The 18,695-nt window shown below is 36.9% G+C and overlaps 3 protein-coding genes across 3 annotated transcripts; 2 read left to right on the top strand and 1 right to left on the bottom strand.

Annotated features, from left to right (window-relative positions):
• Positions 1 to 53: 53 nt before the first annotated feature.
• Positions 54 to 8,260, top strand: LOC116300865 (kanadaptin). The gene is made up of 13 exons (XM_031709828.2): positions 54 to 680; positions 1,115 to 1,286; positions 1,509 to 1,625; positions 1,777 to 1,846; positions 3,370 to 3,512; positions 3,611 to 3,697; positions 4,139 to 4,212; positions 4,296 to 4,365; positions 4,622 to 4,740; positions 5,246 to 5,310; positions 5,548 to 6,013; positions 6,734 to 6,866; positions 7,500 to 8,260. The coding sequence occupies exons 1-13, from the start codon at positions 54 to 56 to the stop codon at positions 7,547 to 7,549; spliced, it is 2,193 nt and encodes a 730-aa protein (XP_031565688.2). The 3' UTR covers positions 7,550 to 8,260.
• On the bottom strand, positions 7,974 to 9,707 carry LOC116300867 (glutaredoxin-related protein 5, mitochondrial-like). Its single transcript, XM_031709829.2, has one exon. The coding sequence runs from the start codon at positions 9,654 to 9,656 to the stop codon at positions 9,192 to 9,194; it is 465 nt and encodes a 154-aa protein (XP_031565689.1). The 5' UTR covers positions 9,657 to 9,707; the 3' UTR covers positions 7,974 to 9,191.
• A 5,548-nt stretch (positions 9,708 to 15,255) lies between these two features.
• LOC116300858 (sphingolipid delta(4)-desaturase DES1) lies at positions 15,256 to 17,889 on the top strand. The gene is made up of 2 exons (XM_031709819.2): positions 15,256 to 15,393; positions 16,448 to 17,889. Exons 1-2 carry the CDS (start codon positions 15,312 to 15,314, stop codon positions 17,359 to 17,361), a joined length of 996 nt encoding a protein of 331 aa, XP_031565679.1. The 5' UTR covers positions 15,256 to 15,311; the 3' UTR covers positions 17,362 to 17,889.
• The last annotated feature ends 806 nt before the right edge of the window (positions 17,890 to 18,695 follow it).

The raw sequence follows: 18,695 nt of genomic DNA, 5'->3' as shown, positions 1-18,695 counted from the left end.
TTAGTGAGTGAGTCTGCGTTCATATTAACCAGCGGGTTTGCGCTAAATTCAAAATGGCCGACGAAGAAGAAAAGGTCGTGGAAGAAAAATGCGAACAAAATGAAGAAATTAGAACAGAAATGTTGCCTCCAGAGCTTCCTAAGAGCGTTAAAAATAAAGTCAATAGTAATGAGCCGGAGAATCGAGATCCAAAGTCTGAAAAAGATGGTGAAGGAACAGTGAAAATGGCTCCCCCGTCTCAAGGTACTGATGTCAAAAGCGAGAAAGATGCCATTGAGAGTAAGAAAAAATTAGAAGATAAAAAAGAAACGTTTCCAGAAATTCCGTACAAGGAGCCATCATGGAGTGGCATACCTGATGAACCCTATTATTTAGAACTCCTCAAAGGTGGATGTATCAAATCTACTAAATATCTGACTGAGAAACCTTACTATTTGTTTGGAAGATTACCAAACTGTGACCTTGTCATGGAACATCCTTCTATCTCGCGGTACCACGCAATTATTCAGTATAAAGCAAGTGAAACTGGGAAAAGTGACAAAGGGTACTACCTGTATGATCTAGGTAGCACTCACGGTACTGTTGTTAATAAAGTACGAATAGAACCAAGGAGGTACTATCGACTGAGAGTGGGGTATGTCATGAAGTTTGGGGGAAGCTCAAGGCTTTATATTCTCCAGGTAAAGTAGTGATACTTATAAGGTAATAGATCCCTTGCATGTGTCAAAGGAGCTTAATTTGGAGGGCAAAATAAAAGAATTTCAATCTTCTTCGAATTGGAAACCTATTGTTTTGCCCTCCAAATTCCATATACTTGGTATGCAAACAAATGATAGGCATCATGGGATGGCAGTCATTATATACATACAGTTTGCCAATAGTTCTTTTGCTCTGTTTTCCCACTTTAGAATTTGTTTGCTTATTTCTTTTTAATACCAGCACTGTCAATTTAGTACTGTAGGTACACTATATGGAGAAATCTCTGACAAAGAATTCTACCATATTCCTTAAAATGACACATAATCTGAAATGGGAAAATATTACCCCCAAATGAATCGGGTCCCTTATGAAAGTAAGAAACTGATACAAACTTACTCTACATGTACATACCAAGGGTCCAGAGGAAGTAGAAGAAGATGAGGAAATGATTGCAGAACAACGAGAAGGTTCCGCCAAGCACGGTAGTGAAGTTGGAAGGGTGATGAGTGAAGAGGAATATGAAGAATGGAAGCAACAGAAAGAAAAGAAACCAGAGGAGAAAGATGAGGGAATTAGTTGGGGATTTGGTAATTCTTGATATTTGTTGTTGCTGTTCGTATCCACTGTACTCTTATTAACACTAATTTTTGTCTTAGTGATTGGGTTTCCTGTGGTGCTCCTACCACAGGGAGCCCAAGGCTATGATATGCACACACATGTATTCTACAGAAAGCAATGTTGTCTCACCATACTACATTCAAAGGTTCTTGTTAGATGTATAATGCTTAAGGATTTCTAAAAATAAACAGGTGAGGATGCCGTAGAGGAAGATGCCGTCAATCCATTTGCATCAGAACTTGAAGTAATGGAGACACATGAGTTTAAAGATCCTAAGAAAACTCTACGAGGCTACTTTGAAAGAGAAGGTACATTGAGCTTTGTTGCCAGCACACAGTCTTGACAGATTGCAAAACAATATGTCTGAATTTTCCATCATAAGAATTTATATTTATCTGCTTACTCCTCAGTCTGTAAAACTGTAATGTATTATTTGATTTTTGATCTTTGTCTGGTTAGGTCTAGATCTGGAATATCAGGTTGAAGAAACAGGACCTGGTCATGCAAGAGTCTACCATTGCAGAGTCAAGTAATGCAGCATTGTAAAATTTATTACATTTACTAGCTTTAAATGTCAACATCTGAGAAATCCTTTCCTTGCCTTTACACATGATTTTCTCTTTTCTGAACCAATTACATTTAAATTTATCTCTGCATAAAACCAGTTGTAGATGTTAAAAACCACCAATTCATTTATTATATAAATACAAAACATTTCATAGCTGTGAAACTGCTCTTCTTCGAGTACAAAATGATATCCTCCACTCCATTGACAATCGTTCTTGTGTTGCCATGCTACTCTTGGACCTATCTGCTGCATTTGACACAGTTGATCATCAAATTCTTCTAGATCGTCTCCATACAAAATTTGGCATTTCTGGCATAACTCTTCAATGGTTTAAGTCCTACCTCACTGATCGCTTTCAATTTGTTTCCATTGATGATTTTTCTTCTGAAGCCCTTCAACTTGATTGTGGCGTACCTCAAGGTTCTGTACTTGGTCCTTTGTTGTATCTCCTTTATACTTCTCCAGTAGCTGATATCCTCCGAATACACAGAATGTCTTTCCACCTTTATGCTGATGACACTCAATTATATATTCCTTTCTCCTGTAATGATGATTTGTCCCTTAATGATTCCATGAATCTGATTGAAAACTGTCTATCTGATATTGATGCTTGGATGACTACAAATAAATTGAAACTAAATAAAGGCAAAACTGAATTCCTGTTATTTTCTTCAAAGCACAGCCCACAGTTAACTCTTCCTTCTCTTCAATTTGGTTCTGATGTGATAATGCCCTCAATGCATGCTCGGAACATTGGTGTCATATTTGATACGCATCTTACTTTGGTTCGTCATGTGAATAATATTTGCAAGTCTTCTTTTTATCATCTCAGAAACATTGCTAAAATAAGAAAATACATCTCTTTGAAAACAACTGAAACTCTCGTCCACGCGTTCATATCCTCCAAACTCGACAACTGTAACTCTCTGCTCTTTGGCTTACCAAACAAACTCTTAGATAAACTACAATCTGTACAGAATGCTGCTGCCAGAATAATCACTCTTTCCCATAAACATGACCACATTACACCTATCCTCGTTAATCTGCATTGGCTACCAATTGAATCTAGAATCAAATATAAAATCCTATTACTTACTTTTAAAGCTCTTCATGGCCAATCTCCTATCTATATCCGGGAACTCATTTCAGTGTATAAACCGAACCGTAATCTTCGTTCTGCATCACAAGTTCTTCTATCAGCACATTCTTATAATCTTAAATCTTATGGTCATCGCTCCTTCTCTGTGGCTGCTCCTGAACTCTGGAACTCACTTCCAATATCTCTCCGAAATGCATCAAGTCTAGCCTCATTCAAAACTGAACTTAAAACTTATCTCTTCAAATTAGCATATTCTTTGTAAATAATTTTATTTTGTCGTTGTCTTTGTCGTTTGTTTACTAGCGCTTAGAACAGATTTGTATTTGCGCTTTATAAATAAATATTATTATTATTATTATTAATCTACATGTATTATCTTTCATAGGCTTCCTGTCGAAACAGCCACTGGTGATCCTTTATATGCAGAAGCTGCTGTTACAGGGAAGAAGAGAGAGGCTGTCTTAGCATGTGCTGCAGAAGCCTGCAGAATACTTGACATGAATGGACTTCTTAGACAGTCATCACATGGTACAACATTTAATAACTGAGCTCGTTTTACATTTTTATAATGTTAAGATATTTCGTTCATGAGAAGGGATTGTTAACATTGAGTTTTTTGGATGTAGAAAGCAAGAAACAGAAAATGAAAAACTGGGAAGAGAATGATTACTACGATAGTGATGAAGACACATTCCTTGACAGAACAGGATCAAGTGAGTTTTTCAAAAAGGCATTCATTTTCGTTTTACATTTTCAAAACAGGAGTTATATCAATCTAACCTTTTGTCCTTTTCATTCTATCATTCCTCTTTCTTTTCCTTTCTCCTTTAATTTTTGCTTTTTAAATTCATCCTTTCTCCCTTTACTCCCTTCTTTCCTTCCTTCCTATCTTCCTTCATCCTTTTTGTCTTCCTTTTACTCTTTTCCTCTTTCTTTCTTCCCTCCCTCCATTGTTCCATTGCTTTATCCATTTTTCTTTTCTGCTTTCTCCTTCCTTCCATCCTTTTCCCTTCTTTCCAGCATTCAATCACCCAGTTTTTTCTTTGAGTCATTGAATCATCTCCTTGTTTATTCATTCTTTCATTTATTATTTCCTTTATTCATTCATCCATTCATTTTCCTCATAACTTTATTGGTATTGATTTCCTCTGTAGTTGAGATGAAGAGAATCAAAAGAATGAAAACTGTTAAAAAAGACAAAGAAGAAACAGAAACCTTTGAATCTCTAGTATGTTTATTATGTTTGATTTGCCATCTTAATCTTCTTAGCCCATTTGTTAAATTACATAAACTTGTTTCTTTTTCGTTCAGAGTTCTAAATTAAAGTCAGTAGAAGAAGAAATTGCATCTCTTGAAACCAAGCTACAGGAAGCTATGGAAGGTATACCAACATGCCAAAAACTTTTTTTAACCTGTCCAGAAAATTATATTATATATGTACCCAAGTGAACTTGAACAAACATTTTTCAGTAGTATTTTAGTTGAGTGTGCGCTAGTATAGCCAATGAGTAACTCTACTCACAAACAAACTGGGAATCAAACCCTGGTTGCATATGTTAAGGTGAGAGGTGGTCTCACAACTACATGCCAACTGTGCTTCCAAGTACTGTTCACTTACCTCTGTCATTTTATATTAGCCTCAAAAGCTGCTAAAGAAAATGAAGATTCTCTTGATTTATACATGAAGAGTATTGACAAATGCATGGACAAGACTGCTAGAATGCAGATGAGAAGAAAAATATATGACCTTAAGAAAGTAAGTTAACAATTTTGTTGTTAAATGATTGGTGCTGTTTTCCATTGATGCAATACTTTTATTAAAAAAACTCTATGTTATTGGATCCTTAAATACAGTATCCTTTTGGCTGATCTAACTCACGGCATGACTAAATCATTGATCAAACACTGAGACAGCCTCTGGGCTGATCTAATTCAGGGTATACATGTAGCTAACTCACAGATTGAACATTAAAAAATCCCTAATGACTAAATCACTGATCAAACACTGAGACAACCTCTGGGCTGATCTAATTCATGGCATGACTAAATCACTGATCAAACACTGAGACAACCTCTGGGCTGATCTAATTCAGGGTATACATGTAGCTAACTCACAGATTGAACATTAAAAAATCCCTATCTGGGCTGATCTAAATCAGGGCACAGCTAACTCATATGAGTATAAGATTGGGGATATCATTTCCATAGAGATTTAAAGATTAGATTTCAGAATGACATTTTCACTTTTGGTTTGCTAACAGGAGAAGCAGCTATTAGCTAAGCTTGTTAAAGTTGCACAACCAACATCACTTCCAGAACTCCTAATGTAAGTATAAAATTATTATATAAATGCATTCATAATAGATCGCAAAAAATATAATCTTCTGCCTTGGCTGTAATGTTTCACAGTATGGGTGAAAGGTCGAAGATTGAAATTCAATTTAGTTCAATAAATTTGATTTTAAAGGATAATGGAGCACAACCAGAAAATGTGATTTAAACAAAATGCAAATGCGTAATGCCCGTTATTATTATCATATATTTTATGCATTTTTTTTCACAGCCCAAAACTGTCATCCAAGGAAGGAGTTCAGGAAATTAATAAAAAATTGGAAGAGAAAAAGATCAGTACCCCAGGTGTAGCTACAAGTACTGCTAGCCAGGAAGAATCTACTACTGGAGTAGGCTCTAGCATCAGACATGAACAAGCTGTATTAGATGATAAGGCCTCCTCAAAGGATTCAATTTCTTCACATGATCCCAACAGAGGAACTACTGGTTCAGACAAACATGGAAGTATTGAAAATAGTGAAAAAGAGATTGAAAGCAAAACCACAAAATTTGCAATGCCTGCTTTACCATCTTTGAAAAGCCCCAAACCAAAACCAAAGAAAGCTCCACCACCAGATAGCAGTTTAAGTAGGGTGTTAGAGGGGCTGAAAAGTAGTACTACTAATGAGAAGGATACAAGGAAGGAGCGCAGATTCAAGAAACATCAAGCTCCTGAAGAACAAAGTGGAGCATTTCAGGTAATGAAAGACCGTTCGTGTTCCAGAGTGCTGTCATGAAATAGACTATTTTTGAATTAGTCAAAAAAATGCTGTGTTCCTTGATCACAGACTTATACAGGATTAGCCTTATATGAGTGTCCAAATATTCACAAAAATTAGTATATGTAATAGGTCTCCATGCTGTCCAATTAAGAAATAATTGGACGAGGAAAATTCCGAGCACTTCCAAAATTGGAAGAGGCCATAGGCCGAGTCCAATTTGGCAGTCAGAGGAATTTTTTGAGTCTAATTATTTCTTGATTGCGGAGCATGAAATCCCATTACCTATTAATTATATAGCTGCCTAATTAATCCCATATCAACAAGACCTGTCCGATTAAGAAAATAATTGGACAGTTACCTATTTGGGATTAATGAGAAGCTGTATAATTAATATCAGCAATTGGGTAAAGATACACAACTTTAAGGATACAAACCTTTTCACTGGAATGCATGAATTTTCAAAGTATTTCTAATGAAATCAAGGTTAGCCCTGTAGAACATAGAATTCGAAACTGGAGTATTCAGTAGAACTCATAATTAGTATTTAATATTATTCTTCATTTTCAACTGTTTGTTTTTGTTGTTGTCCCCCAATGTCACAACCTTCTTCTTTACACTCTGTTGCCTGAACGACTCTTCTGTGAATCAAGACCTGAATCCTTGATATTTATGTAAGTGTCTTCTAATCCTTGCTAGGAGATGATTGAGAAAAAGAAAAGAAAAATAATGCCTCAATATTCACCATCATCACCACCACCCTCGCCACCAGCACCAACTCAGACTGAAAGTTTAATGGATGAGAATTATTCAGATTGGATCCCACCCACTGGTAAGATAGCATTAGTTAATTATTCCTCACTTCTACGTGTATGAAGAAAACTGGATGGGATTTTTTTATATACAGGGTACAGACTAAGAATTGACTGTATCTCCACTATGATCCCTAGAGAAACTGCTCTCTGATGACAGTGTATGCTCAGAAATAACTATACTGACAGATACGGGGCACACAATAATCTTATTAATTCTCTTTTTGTTAGAGATAATTCTTTGAAATTGTATTGCTACCCTGAAACAGTGTCTTGGGCTGATCATAGTCAGGCACAGATAACTCAGAAAAATGGGTATTCTCCTACGCAGCTGCTGTAAGTGTTGTTACACAATGCTTGCTCCCCTAAGTCTTCTTGCATATCACACATGTTGCTGTCTGACGACACTAACAGTGGATGCAAAGGAGACTAAAAATTGGGGAGCCCAAAGAAAAAGCCTTCAATCGAGGGAGAGAGCTAATGAACTCTACTCACACTCAATGCTGAGTCTGGGAATGAAACCCAAGTCCCTTGAGATGCTAGGTGATTGCACTACTGTTATGCCACTCTTAACACTCAGGAACTAACTACATTACACACACATCATGACACATTCTTAGAAAATAACATTTATCTTAATGATTCTTTTACAGATCAAAGTGGTGATGGTCGTACCAAGTTAAATGAAAAATACGGTTATTGAATTGCTCATCTTTTATATCGAAAATTACATTAGAGCCTGCTCCAAAAACTCTACTATCTACAGTCAACCCCTATTTAATTTGGGAGACCAGTCACCAACCATTGTATTACACTATATATGTTTGAATGCATACATATATATTATCAGGACAAAAAAACAGTAGTCCATAGTAGTGGGGTTTCTAAGAGGGACTGACAGTTACAACCAGTGTTGCATTCCATGCATATTGCTGTTTTTGAAGATCTGAGGTTTTAGCCTCATTAAGTCACCCATCCACAGATACCATTAAAAGTCAGTGAGAAAACATTAGTATTGTTCAACTTGCAAATGGTTTAATTGATAAACAAGGCTAAGCATGTGCAGATGAGTCTCCAGTCATTAAACACAGTCGTATATACCAAGTAAGAAAAGGGACTATTACCTCTTTGATTTAACTGTACATTTTAATCAGGGTTATATATTGTAATTCAGAATATGACAGCAACCTATGGCAGGACAAAATAATTGGTCCTTATGTATCAATCTGTACATTATCATGAATCTTTTTGTAATTCTAAAAAGTGTTGAAAGAAAATGTTATGACATAGAACTAAACCAGAGAAAAAGTCTTAGAACACAAATGGGAAATGTTCACAGCCATGAGTGTCTATTGTAAAATGAAAATACATCTTTCCATTCCAAAATAAAATTATAGAAAAGGCTGAAAAAGTACTTTAATATGAGTTCCTATTTCCTTTGCTCAGTCTTAGCCTCCATTGTGTACGAATGTGTTCTTTTCGTTTATTAAGGTCCATTCTATAGTAAGAAAAGTACGTTCTATGGTACAACATGTGTAGATTAAAATGTGTAGAATAAAAATGGTAGAATTTCTGAATTTCACAAAGTTTCCCCATCTCAACCCATCTCATAACTTGATCAACTGCCAGTTATGATTCGCCTTGCCCTTCCCAAACAAATATGCACAAGCAATAGGGCCTTTACATTAAAGCTTGAATTATATGCAAAAACACACCAAGCCTCTAAAAACAAAGGATATGTTAATTAACCCACTTTTGTGTTGCATCATTGTGAGGCTCAGGGTGCTTCTGCATATTATTAGCATGCGTAAAAGGTTCTAGTAATACTTCATATTTACTAGCAACACTGTTGTGACAAGCTCATCACAAGTTGCTTCGTGTCATCAGCCAATGGATCTCTGGTTAGTGCATGAATAAAAAAGGCTTACCATACATGATGTATTGCCATAAAGCATTTCTACACACAAGGTGACAAGCCAGCCATGTTGGTGTATCAAACATTAGAAACTTTCTGCACATTTGCATAAAAATAAAGTTCAATTCCCTGAGGAAAGAAAATTTATTGTTTTGGTAAACCAACATGGTCGCTGTGACATCACGTGAAAACGCTCTATACAACACTGAATCTCAATACTTTGCTTGCTTTGACATTATAGGAGCAATTTAGTTTATTTAAAAATGATTTTGTTCAACATGTCATTATTCATTCACAAGTTATTGTTAGCAGATGAAATTTAATCTTTCGTCCAGCTATACAGTCATGTGACTGTTGGTAAACTGCAAAGCCAACGGGATCAATCAACTCTATCTTGCCAACTCAATATCTTTTAAGAAAATGCACAAAACTAGCTGTTCTCTTTATCATTCTCTTCCTCCTTTTCCAGTAGAGCAGATTTGATTCCAACCTTCTTCAGCTCTTCGATCAAGTCTCCATCTCGATGCATTTGCAACAAAATGTCACAACCTCCAACAAACTCGCCATCCATGTAGACTTGCGGTATCGTAGGCCACTGAGAAAATTCCTTAATCTTCTGTCTTAGCTCTTCATCATCAAGTACATTGTAACTCGCAAAGTTCTCAACTCCATGCATGCGAAGAATCTGAACTACTGCGTTACTGAATCCACACATGGGTTGTGTTGGAACCCCCTTCATAAACACCACCACTTTATCATTTTTGACAGTCTTTTTAAGTTCTTCATCAGTCCATTTCGTAGCCTGATCACTAAACTGTCTTAAACGAAGCCATAACGCTGAGCTAGAGGGCTGTGATAATATTCTAGGAGCGAAGATTCTTCTTACAGTGAACATGGTTATGAAATCAAGATGGCGGAATATCTTTCTATGTACCAGTCTCCTCGCCAAGGGGATGTGCTCATGGATGCCATATAGTAATATAGTCGCCCGTGTGGACGCTTATTGTCATGTGTGTAGTCCATGTCGCCGCTCGTGTGGTATTCGCTAGCCATTCACTACCGTCCATGACCGCGTATGGAGATACATGGTCACCTCTTACATGTACATGGACATCCCTAGCCATACATAGCCATGTATAGACAGTATAGACATGTATAGGCATAAATAGCCGTATATAGCCATACATAGGTGTAAATAGCCATAAATTGGTATACTTACGCATACATAGGTACACAGCCATACATAGCTACCCATGAGCATTCATAGCCAAATATAACCATACATTGCCATGCATAGCCATACATAGCCTTTAACCTGAACTAAGTGTATCCCTTAACTTGACCGAGGACTATCCCTAAACCTGATTTAGGAATAGCCCTAAAATGTTTTTTTGTTTAAGTTATTACTCTCAAAAGAGAATGAATGAGAACTGATTAGCATATTAGTATATCAGTCACTCCACTTCAAGCCTGCTGCGGCATAGTCTCCCCCACAGCCGCTTTCAGTGTCGTCACGCTACGCTTTCTCCCCTGACTAGCAGCTGCTTACCCGAGCACAACATTCCTTTCCTATTGTTTGTGTTCAACCAATTAGATAAGGGTCATTGTGTTTCAAGAACCAATCAAAACGTTTCGAATTTGACAACTTGTAAACATTCGCGAGACTAGAGAAATAATTCTAAGACGCATTTGAGTGGAAGTTGGAGAAAATCTTTGGGAAATTAAAATTGAATTTGTTATTGTTAAATGTTTAATACTAGAAAAAATATTATTGGAGACGGAACTAAGTGTTTTCTTTGTTCATAAAGAAAGAAAATATTTATATTTTTATAAGTTTAGCTATCGACATTGTTTAATCGGCCGACAGTGAATTCGAGTTTGTACTTACTATCGAGCTCGTACCAAAATATTAGAAGCAAAAAGAAACTGGAAAACTTTTTTAAAAAGCGTAATTTAGACTCTTGGAAGTTAAATGAGACGACTCAAGATTTAAGAGATTGAATTCGAATATAAAGTCTGACAGTATTTCTAATAAACGAAGAAGATGAGCCGCGCAGATCACATTTTAAACAACGAATGCAAGGTATTAAGCTCAAGAAAATCACAAAAAGGCTAGATAACTTTTAAATCTGACACTGTCACACCGTTGACTTCCACGGTTATTCATTGTAAACTTCTGAATGCTCACAGTTCTGGTATTTACTTCTCGTATACTGCGAGGATTAGCTCAATTTGATACTGTTAGAAAAGTTGTTTTGTTTTGTTTTGTTCACACTGTTAGAAACGTCGTGAAAAGTGAACACGAATCGTTAGCTAAAGCGTTATCTTATGGCCAACCTTCTAACGTCGCGTTTTATAGCAGTTTGAACTCCGAACTCCTGTTATTCAAAAAGTCCTCGAGCTTGTCTCGAAAGAAATTACTGGGCTATACTCTAGAGCGCCAATATTTTATTCCTTTGAGCGATTTCCCATATCCAGTAGGCAGATTTTCAAAGAAATCTAGTTTTTCTTGTAAAATCTTTCGTATAGCGTCTTTCTGATGATCATTAAACTGTTTGATGCGAAATTTCTTAGCTGCTATTTCGAAGCCTTCGACGCATCGTGCTTTCCATATGGCGCGAATGGTTCCTGGTTTTCGAGAACTGAGCCGTGATTGGTTAATTCATAGGAAAGGAATGTTGTGCTCGGGTAAGCAGCCGCTACTCAGGGGAGAAAGTGTAGCGTGACGACACTGAAAGCGGCTGTGGGGGAGACTAGCTGCGGCACGGATTGTACGTTTCTTCGCACTCCGGCTTTTATTTCCAAGGCTGAACAGTAAGTTTGAATTCAGAGAACTCCTCCTTACAGTCTGTAAAAAATATCGGTAAATAGGTAAGGTTTGTGTTACCATTAAATGTTTTATTTCTATGTCAAGCTAAATGTTGTTAATGGTTTAATTGCTTTAATTGGTTTTAAAACATACAAATATGCTTCATGACTTTGTCCTGCACGCACATGTTTTGGTTGCTTTGAATTCTGTTGAAGATAATTACTCCATAAGATTCGTATACACTTGTACTGAAGCATTATTTGCATTATTGCTTTACCGTTTTTTTCGCCCGGCTCACTATATATATTTGTGTGTGTGTAAGCTTTACTATTTTCACTGTATCGCCATGCTAATTTTTATTTATGCAAAACGTGCATTTTTTACGACTCAGGTGTTGATCCTCGCGTGCGTTACATTTATTCACAGTTTGATTTGTGTTCTGTCACTCGTGCACAAGGAGTATTTTTGTTTAGTGGTAATTACCAAAACAAATGTTGCCGTATTTTTGCATGTTTTGATACTGGAAGATTATTTATTCAAAAAATTGCATATTTTGATATTGGCTAGGTATAGTAGTACCCCTCCCGCTATAGGATGACAGTTTTGAAAGGGACACTTTATATTCCCTAGTCGGATTACTAGAGCTCGAGATTGTCATTCCCTAAACTACCTTCCTCCTTGTTTATGGTTCTCCTTTCTGTTTCTTAGCCGGTTTTCTTCGCAGGAATAAACTCTGTTCTGCAGACCCTTGCGCGTTATATTTAGCGGACATTTGCAAAGTGGCTCAGGGGTTGACAGCAAATAATTTGGTATTAACTCAGCATCGCTTGCCCACTGAACTCGAACCTTTACTTGCTATAAATGATGGTATCTCAGTATAAACATGTAATCTTCTGCTAAGGGTGGTCCCATGCAGTTTCCCTGGTTTGAAATTTTTTATTTTATTTTAAACGGTGTCTTTGAGTATAGGGCGTTAATAATGCTTGACTCTGTATAGAAAACCATAATCGACATAAAATGACTCTAAACTTTCTTATCAAACTTGTTGTTTATCGCTTCGTCCATGAAGACGGTAACGGCTAGAAATCCTTCCTAATCAGCCTCCGTATCGTGTACAGTTGCTTCATGATACAGCCAACTGGAAGGATAAAGAATAACAGGCTTAGTTTGTAATTGAATGGTGTGTTTTAAGAAAAAAGACTACATCGCGGGCGTAGAGTGCATATCACGGGCCCCTCACAGACCAAATTACATACATTTACTGTATTTTATGGTGTCCTTCTCCGCCCGGGATATAGTCTTCCACCCTATGTATCTTGGTTTGACTTTGAACCATTTGGAATCCATCTTTTCAATTTTTACCACTTCTGGTATGAACAAAATCTTACAACTTATCAGCTTGTCTGAGAGGATAAAAACTAAGTTTGAAACTACACTAGTTACATTCGTGCCGTGCCGTGCTCCTAAAAGGTGTATTCACAATATTCTAGCGTAATGGGGAAAGTGAAATTTGAACGCCGCAAAGATAGGGGATAACAAAATATTCCGATTATACATTCTATACTATATATAGAAATCGGACTCGGATAGTCCTTAGAATTTTTTCGATACCATGCAGATCAATGTCACAGTGCAGCTCAAAAGAGAGATCATGTTGAATATAATTTTGCTTGGTCTAGGTTTGTGGAGGGAGGACAACCTTTCAATGTAGCACCCAGTTCCTTGAAGGAGGGGAAGGTGTGTTGTAAAGGTGTACACTGTGTTGTGGGTAAATTTATTTTGATGCTCGTAAAACCATTTCTTTTTAGACAAACACAAAGCAAATTGCATCATTGATACCTATTTCACTTGCTCTTTTAGAATTTGATAGTTTTTACCTCAAAATCCAAAATTGTGGAAAATCCCAATCTGGATTAACCCCTTGGATTGGACTTTTCTTAGGTGGAGTGTGGGATCGACAATAACATTCCTTAAGCATTTCAACTTCAAAAATCATGGTCAAAAGTCTAACCTTACTAGAAAAATTGCTTTGACGCACTTATTTTTAGAAATCGATCAAAAATATGGTGTTTATGAGAAGGAAATGGTCAAGGCTACTGCGTGAGAAACTTTGAATCTATTCCACTTTTTTGCCATTTCTTTTAGTCTTTATCACTGACAGTGATTCTCAAAAGACGTTCGAAAACTCCTCACTTGTGGTCATGCGAGATACCAAGCTAAAACAGAAAATAGAGCGGCGTACAGTTACTATGATACCGCGCAAAGAGTAAAAAAGGAGTCTTTATTCCAAAGGGATGGATATTCTGTACAGTATCCCTGCATCAATGCTATCCAAGTGAAGACAGAAAACGTGAGTAGTGATATTTATTTATTTTCGAATATATATATGTATGTATGACATCTGTATGTATGTGTTTATTATTGTCTGTTTAAACGTATGGACTGCCTGTGGTGTGATGAAGGCGAAATATACCACAGGGAGCCTAACCCCTTTTCTACGCTTGTTCTGATTCAACTTAGACACCAGATTTCGACTTTACGGTTTTGAAATGGCCTCTCATAAATTAAAAGGTTATATGTTTTGATCAATGCAGAAAAAAAACAAAAATAGTTATAGAGAAACTTAGTGGAAGAATATGGCTTAGGAGTCGGCGAAAAGGAGCTTCAACCGGAAAGGTCCTTTCACTAGAAGTGAGCTGAGCACCAGCCGATGAGTGAGCTACTTTTTCACATTCATCATTCATTGAGAAGAACTTTTTCAACTTCGAGAAGTTATATATTTTGGTCAACTCCAACAAAACAAATAAATAAATAAAAGACCAAAACAATTAATGGACGAATATGCTTCAAGATTTGATTAGGAGCTTCAAAGGTCCTTTCACTAGATGTGAGCTAAGCGTAAGACCATGAAGGAGTGACTTTTTCACTAAAATTGAAAATTTATCGTATTTTATGGGGTCCTTCTCCACCCGGGTTCTAGTGTTCCCCCGTATGTATCTTGGCTTCACTTTAAAACCCATTTGTAAGCCAATTTTTAAATTTCTACATTTTTTAGTTCCAGTATTGAAAAAATTATATAGGGTAGATTCTATATGGCTGTAAAAAAACTCACACGGCCATACGGCCACGGACGGCAGTGAATGCTGGCGTACGTAATACCATAGCAGCGACTATATGGACGACACACACGACAACCAACGTCCACACAGTCGACTATATTGTATATGGCAACAGCCATGAAACACATGGCAAGCGGTATCCATGGTCCGATAGATATACAAATCAGGTCAAGCTAGGTGACCCCTAATAATCAGGCGATATGGTGCGGCATTTGAATAACAAAACGTTTTTTCAGGGTTTGTAAACCTTTTATGTTTTTTTTTTCTTTCCGAAAAAAAAGGGGCTCTCGCATTCTTTCTCATTTTTAACACCGCGTACGTGTACGTTCGTTATGCAACTCAGTTTGTCGTCCTCCAAAGGTAGCCCAAATTCGGCTTTTGTCATCTATGTTCTTGGGGAAAATCACCAATATAATCATTAGATCGATCGCGAATAGATGTTATAATAAAAGTCCAAATTAGTAATATATTACCTTGAACATTTATAGCATGGATATATAGTTCGTGCTCATTTTGACAGCGTGCACAATATAAATGATTGATAGCTGTCATTTATTATTCACGCAGCCAAGCCTTCTTCATTGGACTTTCTTCGTCCTCTTCTTTACAGTTGTCTTACAAAATGGGCGGCCAGGTCTCGAGGACCGACTTTGAATGGTCATATACTGAAGAACCCCATGCGAGCAGACGAAAAGAAATACTGGGTAAGCTAGGGCTAATGGGATTCTTTGCAAAAGTGATAGTTATGTGGGAATGCGAGGTGGAATTTTCAAGAAAACATCCTTCGAAAACTAGGACTTGCCAAGTCCAGCCGGCGTACTTACTGTTTCGTAATCGTTTGAAATTCAGTAACACGACTTTGAGCATTTATGGATGGTTGGATTGGTTATGCATCATGGCCGTAGTGCTTATGATCTCTCAAACATGACTTTCACAATATGTGTTAGCTAGGGATATTTCTAAACGTTGGTTTCTTTAGATATTTCACCAGTATGGATTTGATTTGAAGGCGTATAAATTACAGTCGTTTCAGATCCAGATTTTGACATGGTCCACCTTATAATTTCACAGAAATATTATAGATTCTTGTCGAGGGATCTCCTTCTTTCTAAGTCATAAAAGTTATAGTCACTTCATATTAAACCGTAAGAAATATTTAATTCTAAAATTGGATTTCTCATGCATACGTATCATAAGCTTATGTAACTCTCCCCCTAGAGTCTCAGAATTTACCAAGAGATATTTTATTCAATCGTTTTATATAATAACCTATGTGTTGACAAATGTGAAATATTTTTTGAAATTAATAATTTTTTCTCGATGTGGATATTTGGTTTTATTTTTATACAATGTTTTATCCTGTGAATTTCAGATTCACACTATTTCCTCCATTGTATCTTAACTATTGCACATGTTTTATCTTTGAATTTCATAATGTATTGAATCAGGATACTCTCCGGCAATCAGAGTATGTAAAGATTCCGACCAATTTATTAGATTGATGGAGGTCAATTGCCCAATTTCCCTGTTGCGACTGTTGCCTCCAACAGTTCATAGTATTGAAAACATTGGTAAGGGAATGAAATAAAGGTCTGAAATGTCAAATAGTACACTTGTATAATTCTATGGAATTATTGGACTTTTAAAAGCTGATAAAAGTCTTTTATTCTCATCATTTGGCCCAAATGGTGGACAGGTCAAACACTGTGCTGTCAGCCAAAAGCTTATCATTCTAATTTTTTTAATTTTTGGTTTCAGCTAAATATCCTGAGATCAAGAAGCTTATGGGATTTGACCCAAATTTCAAATATCAAGTGGCATTTCTGGTGGTCCTACAATTCCTACTAGCGTACATAGCCAAGGATCTCTCCTGGCCGCTGCTCATTTTGGTAGCATACATTGCTGGTGCTGTGATAAACCATGCATTGTTACTTGCTATTCATGAGATATCTCACAACCTCGCATTTGGACATTCAAAGCCAATGTACAACAGACTACTTGGCTTTTTTGCCAACCTGCCAATAGGCATTCCAGTGTCTATTTCATTCAAGAAGTATCATCTAGAGCATCATCGTTACCAGGGAGATGAGGAACTTGATGTTGACCTGCCGACAGAGTTTGAAGCCAGGATGTTTTTTAATACCATAACCAAGTTGCTATGGGTGATCATGCAGCCATTCTTTTATTCTCTGCGTCCCATGTTCGTCAATCCCAAACCACCCACCAGCCTTGAGGCGATCAATTTTGTTTTACAGGTTGTGACAGATGCTGTAGTTCTATATTATTTGGGTGGCAAGTCGCTGGTGTACTTGATTGCTTCCTCACTCCTTGGTATGGGCCTCCACCCAGTGGCAGGGCACTTCATTGCCGAGCATTACATGTTCACAGAGGGGTACGAGACCTTTTCCTACTATGGTCCTTTGAACTTTGTGACCTTCAATGTTGGCTACCACAATGAACATCACGACTTTCCTAGTGTTCCTGGTTCAAGACTTCCTATGGTCAAAAAGATTGCTTCAGAGTATTACGACAAACTACCTCACTATCATTCCTGGAGTAAAGTTATATATGAATTTATTACAGACCCAAAGGTCGGCCCATTTGCACGAGTAAAGCGCAAGTCAAGGAATCAACTTGTAAAACAGACCCTGGATGACTCAAAAGATAAATAGAAAAATGACATTGCTGGTAGGGTTAGCATAGTAGTGTTGGTGTTCTAACTTGGAAAAAATCCCAGAAAAAATAAACATCGGACTTGACTCAAAGGACTAAAAAGATGCTGAAACAATATTGATTCTTCAAATAACTTATACTTGATGATGCATTAGGTACTAAGATATAGACAATGAAAGATAAAATCCAGATATAAGCAGAGAGAACCAAGCTATCATAAAGCTTTGGCAAACATATCTGGACAAATATCTTCATCACAGTTGCACTAGAAATAATCAAAAATGTAGCATATATTAAATTTTGTAATTTCCAGAACTTAATATTTACAGTACATTTTGATTCTTGATTTATATTTATTTTCTTAATATCAAGTAAAGAGATTTATTGAAATTGTATAATTATGGTCCAAAGAAAGAGCTATCTATTTGTCAGCTTCAGTAAGGTATCTTTTTATTTCAATATTCAAAAAATAGTGTTAGTGTTTTCTTCTGGAAGGATTTGTTCAAATAAAAAGGAAAAAAAAACTTGGTGTTTTGTAGTATATTATTATCTAGCCCAAGATCAAATAGAGCTCCAGTGTGAGGAGATTGGAGGAGAGATGTTTTACAGGGTAATAATAATTTATTATGTTGTAGTCTAGCTTTACATACTATGACTGGTTGGAAAGTAGTAGTATAGGGGATGGGGGTTCCAGCGCAACGACCACCGGAGGATTACCCGTCTAAAGTACCCCCCTCGATTCGTACCGCGATTACCCGCATCCCGTGTTTATGTAAAATATGTTAGTCTATATATGGAGTGCGAAGATTGTAAGAGAACTTTTAAGAAAGAAGTGGACTTGAAGAAGCATTTAAAGATGAAGACGAAATGTATGAGCAGCTATGATTGTGGATGTGGTAAGAAGTTTGAGACTAAGGTTAAATTGTATTGGCATTGCCAGGATTGTAATTATGACTACGACGATTTGAAAAGTGCTTGGAATTAGGTATTAAATATATTCTATTATATAGATGGAATCCCAAAGCAACTTCAGCACGGTGTCAATACCCGGTAACGGTGAGATTGACGTTAGGCAATTCTGGCGTCAGTCAGAAAAGAAAATTAAAAGGACTCTCCGAAAAGGTATAGAAGAATTAGGAGCCCTGAAAGCGAGTATAATGGTAGAAGTAAGTTTGTCAAAAGACGAGGTAATGACGACAGCAATGTTGCGATCGAAGTCTTTAGTGATATTAGAATCCACGAATTTGGGTAAGTCACTTAGTGAAGCCTTAGAAGTAATAATGGAGTCGCTATCCAACTACACGAAAGAAGGATCAGGCTGGACGATAGAGGA

This window comes from Actinia tenebrosa, unplaced genomic scaffold (genome assembly GCF_029948245.1).
Source record: "Actinia tenebrosa isolate PJP-AT-01 unplaced genomic scaffold, QUT_ActTen_1.0 PGA_scaffold8__29_contigs__length_14323225, whole genome shotgun sequence".
Lineage (NCBI taxonomy): Eukaryota > Metazoa > Cnidaria > Anthozoa > Actiniaria > Actiniidae > Actinia > Actinia tenebrosa.
The sequence above is the reverse complement of the archived record's forward strand: the minus strand, read 5'-3'. Positions and strand labels throughout refer to the sequence as shown.

What these genes read in the sequence shown, in the direction of transcription:
- LOC116300867 (XM_031709829.2), bottom strand. Translation starts at nt 9,656, where the DNA reads ATGTTCACTGTAAGAAGAATCTTCGCTCCTAGAATATTATCACAGCCC.
- LOC116300865 (XM_031709828.2), top strand. Translation starts at nt 54, where the DNA reads ATGGCCGACGAAGAAGAAAAGGTCGTGGAAGAAAAATGCGAACAAAAT. An exon ending in CAAGGCTTTATATTCTCCAG is followed by an intron (nt 681 to 1,114) that starts GTAAAGTAGTGA and finishes GTACATACCAAG; the next exon opens with GGTCCAGAGGAAGTAGAAGA. An exon ending in GCTACAGGAAGCTATGGAAG is followed by an intron (nt 4,366 to 4,621) that starts GTATACCAACAT and finishes ATTTTATATTAG; the next exon opens with CCTCAAAAGCTGCTAAAGAA.
- LOC116300858 (XM_031709819.2), top strand. Translation starts at nt 15,312, where the DNA reads ATGGGCGGCCAGGTCTCGAGGACCGACTTTGAATGGTCATATACTGAA. An exon ending in CAGACGAAAAGAAATACTGG is followed by an intron (nt 15,394 to 16,447) that starts GTAAGCTAGGGC and finishes TTTTGGTTTCAG; the next exon opens with CTAAATATCCTGAGATCAAG.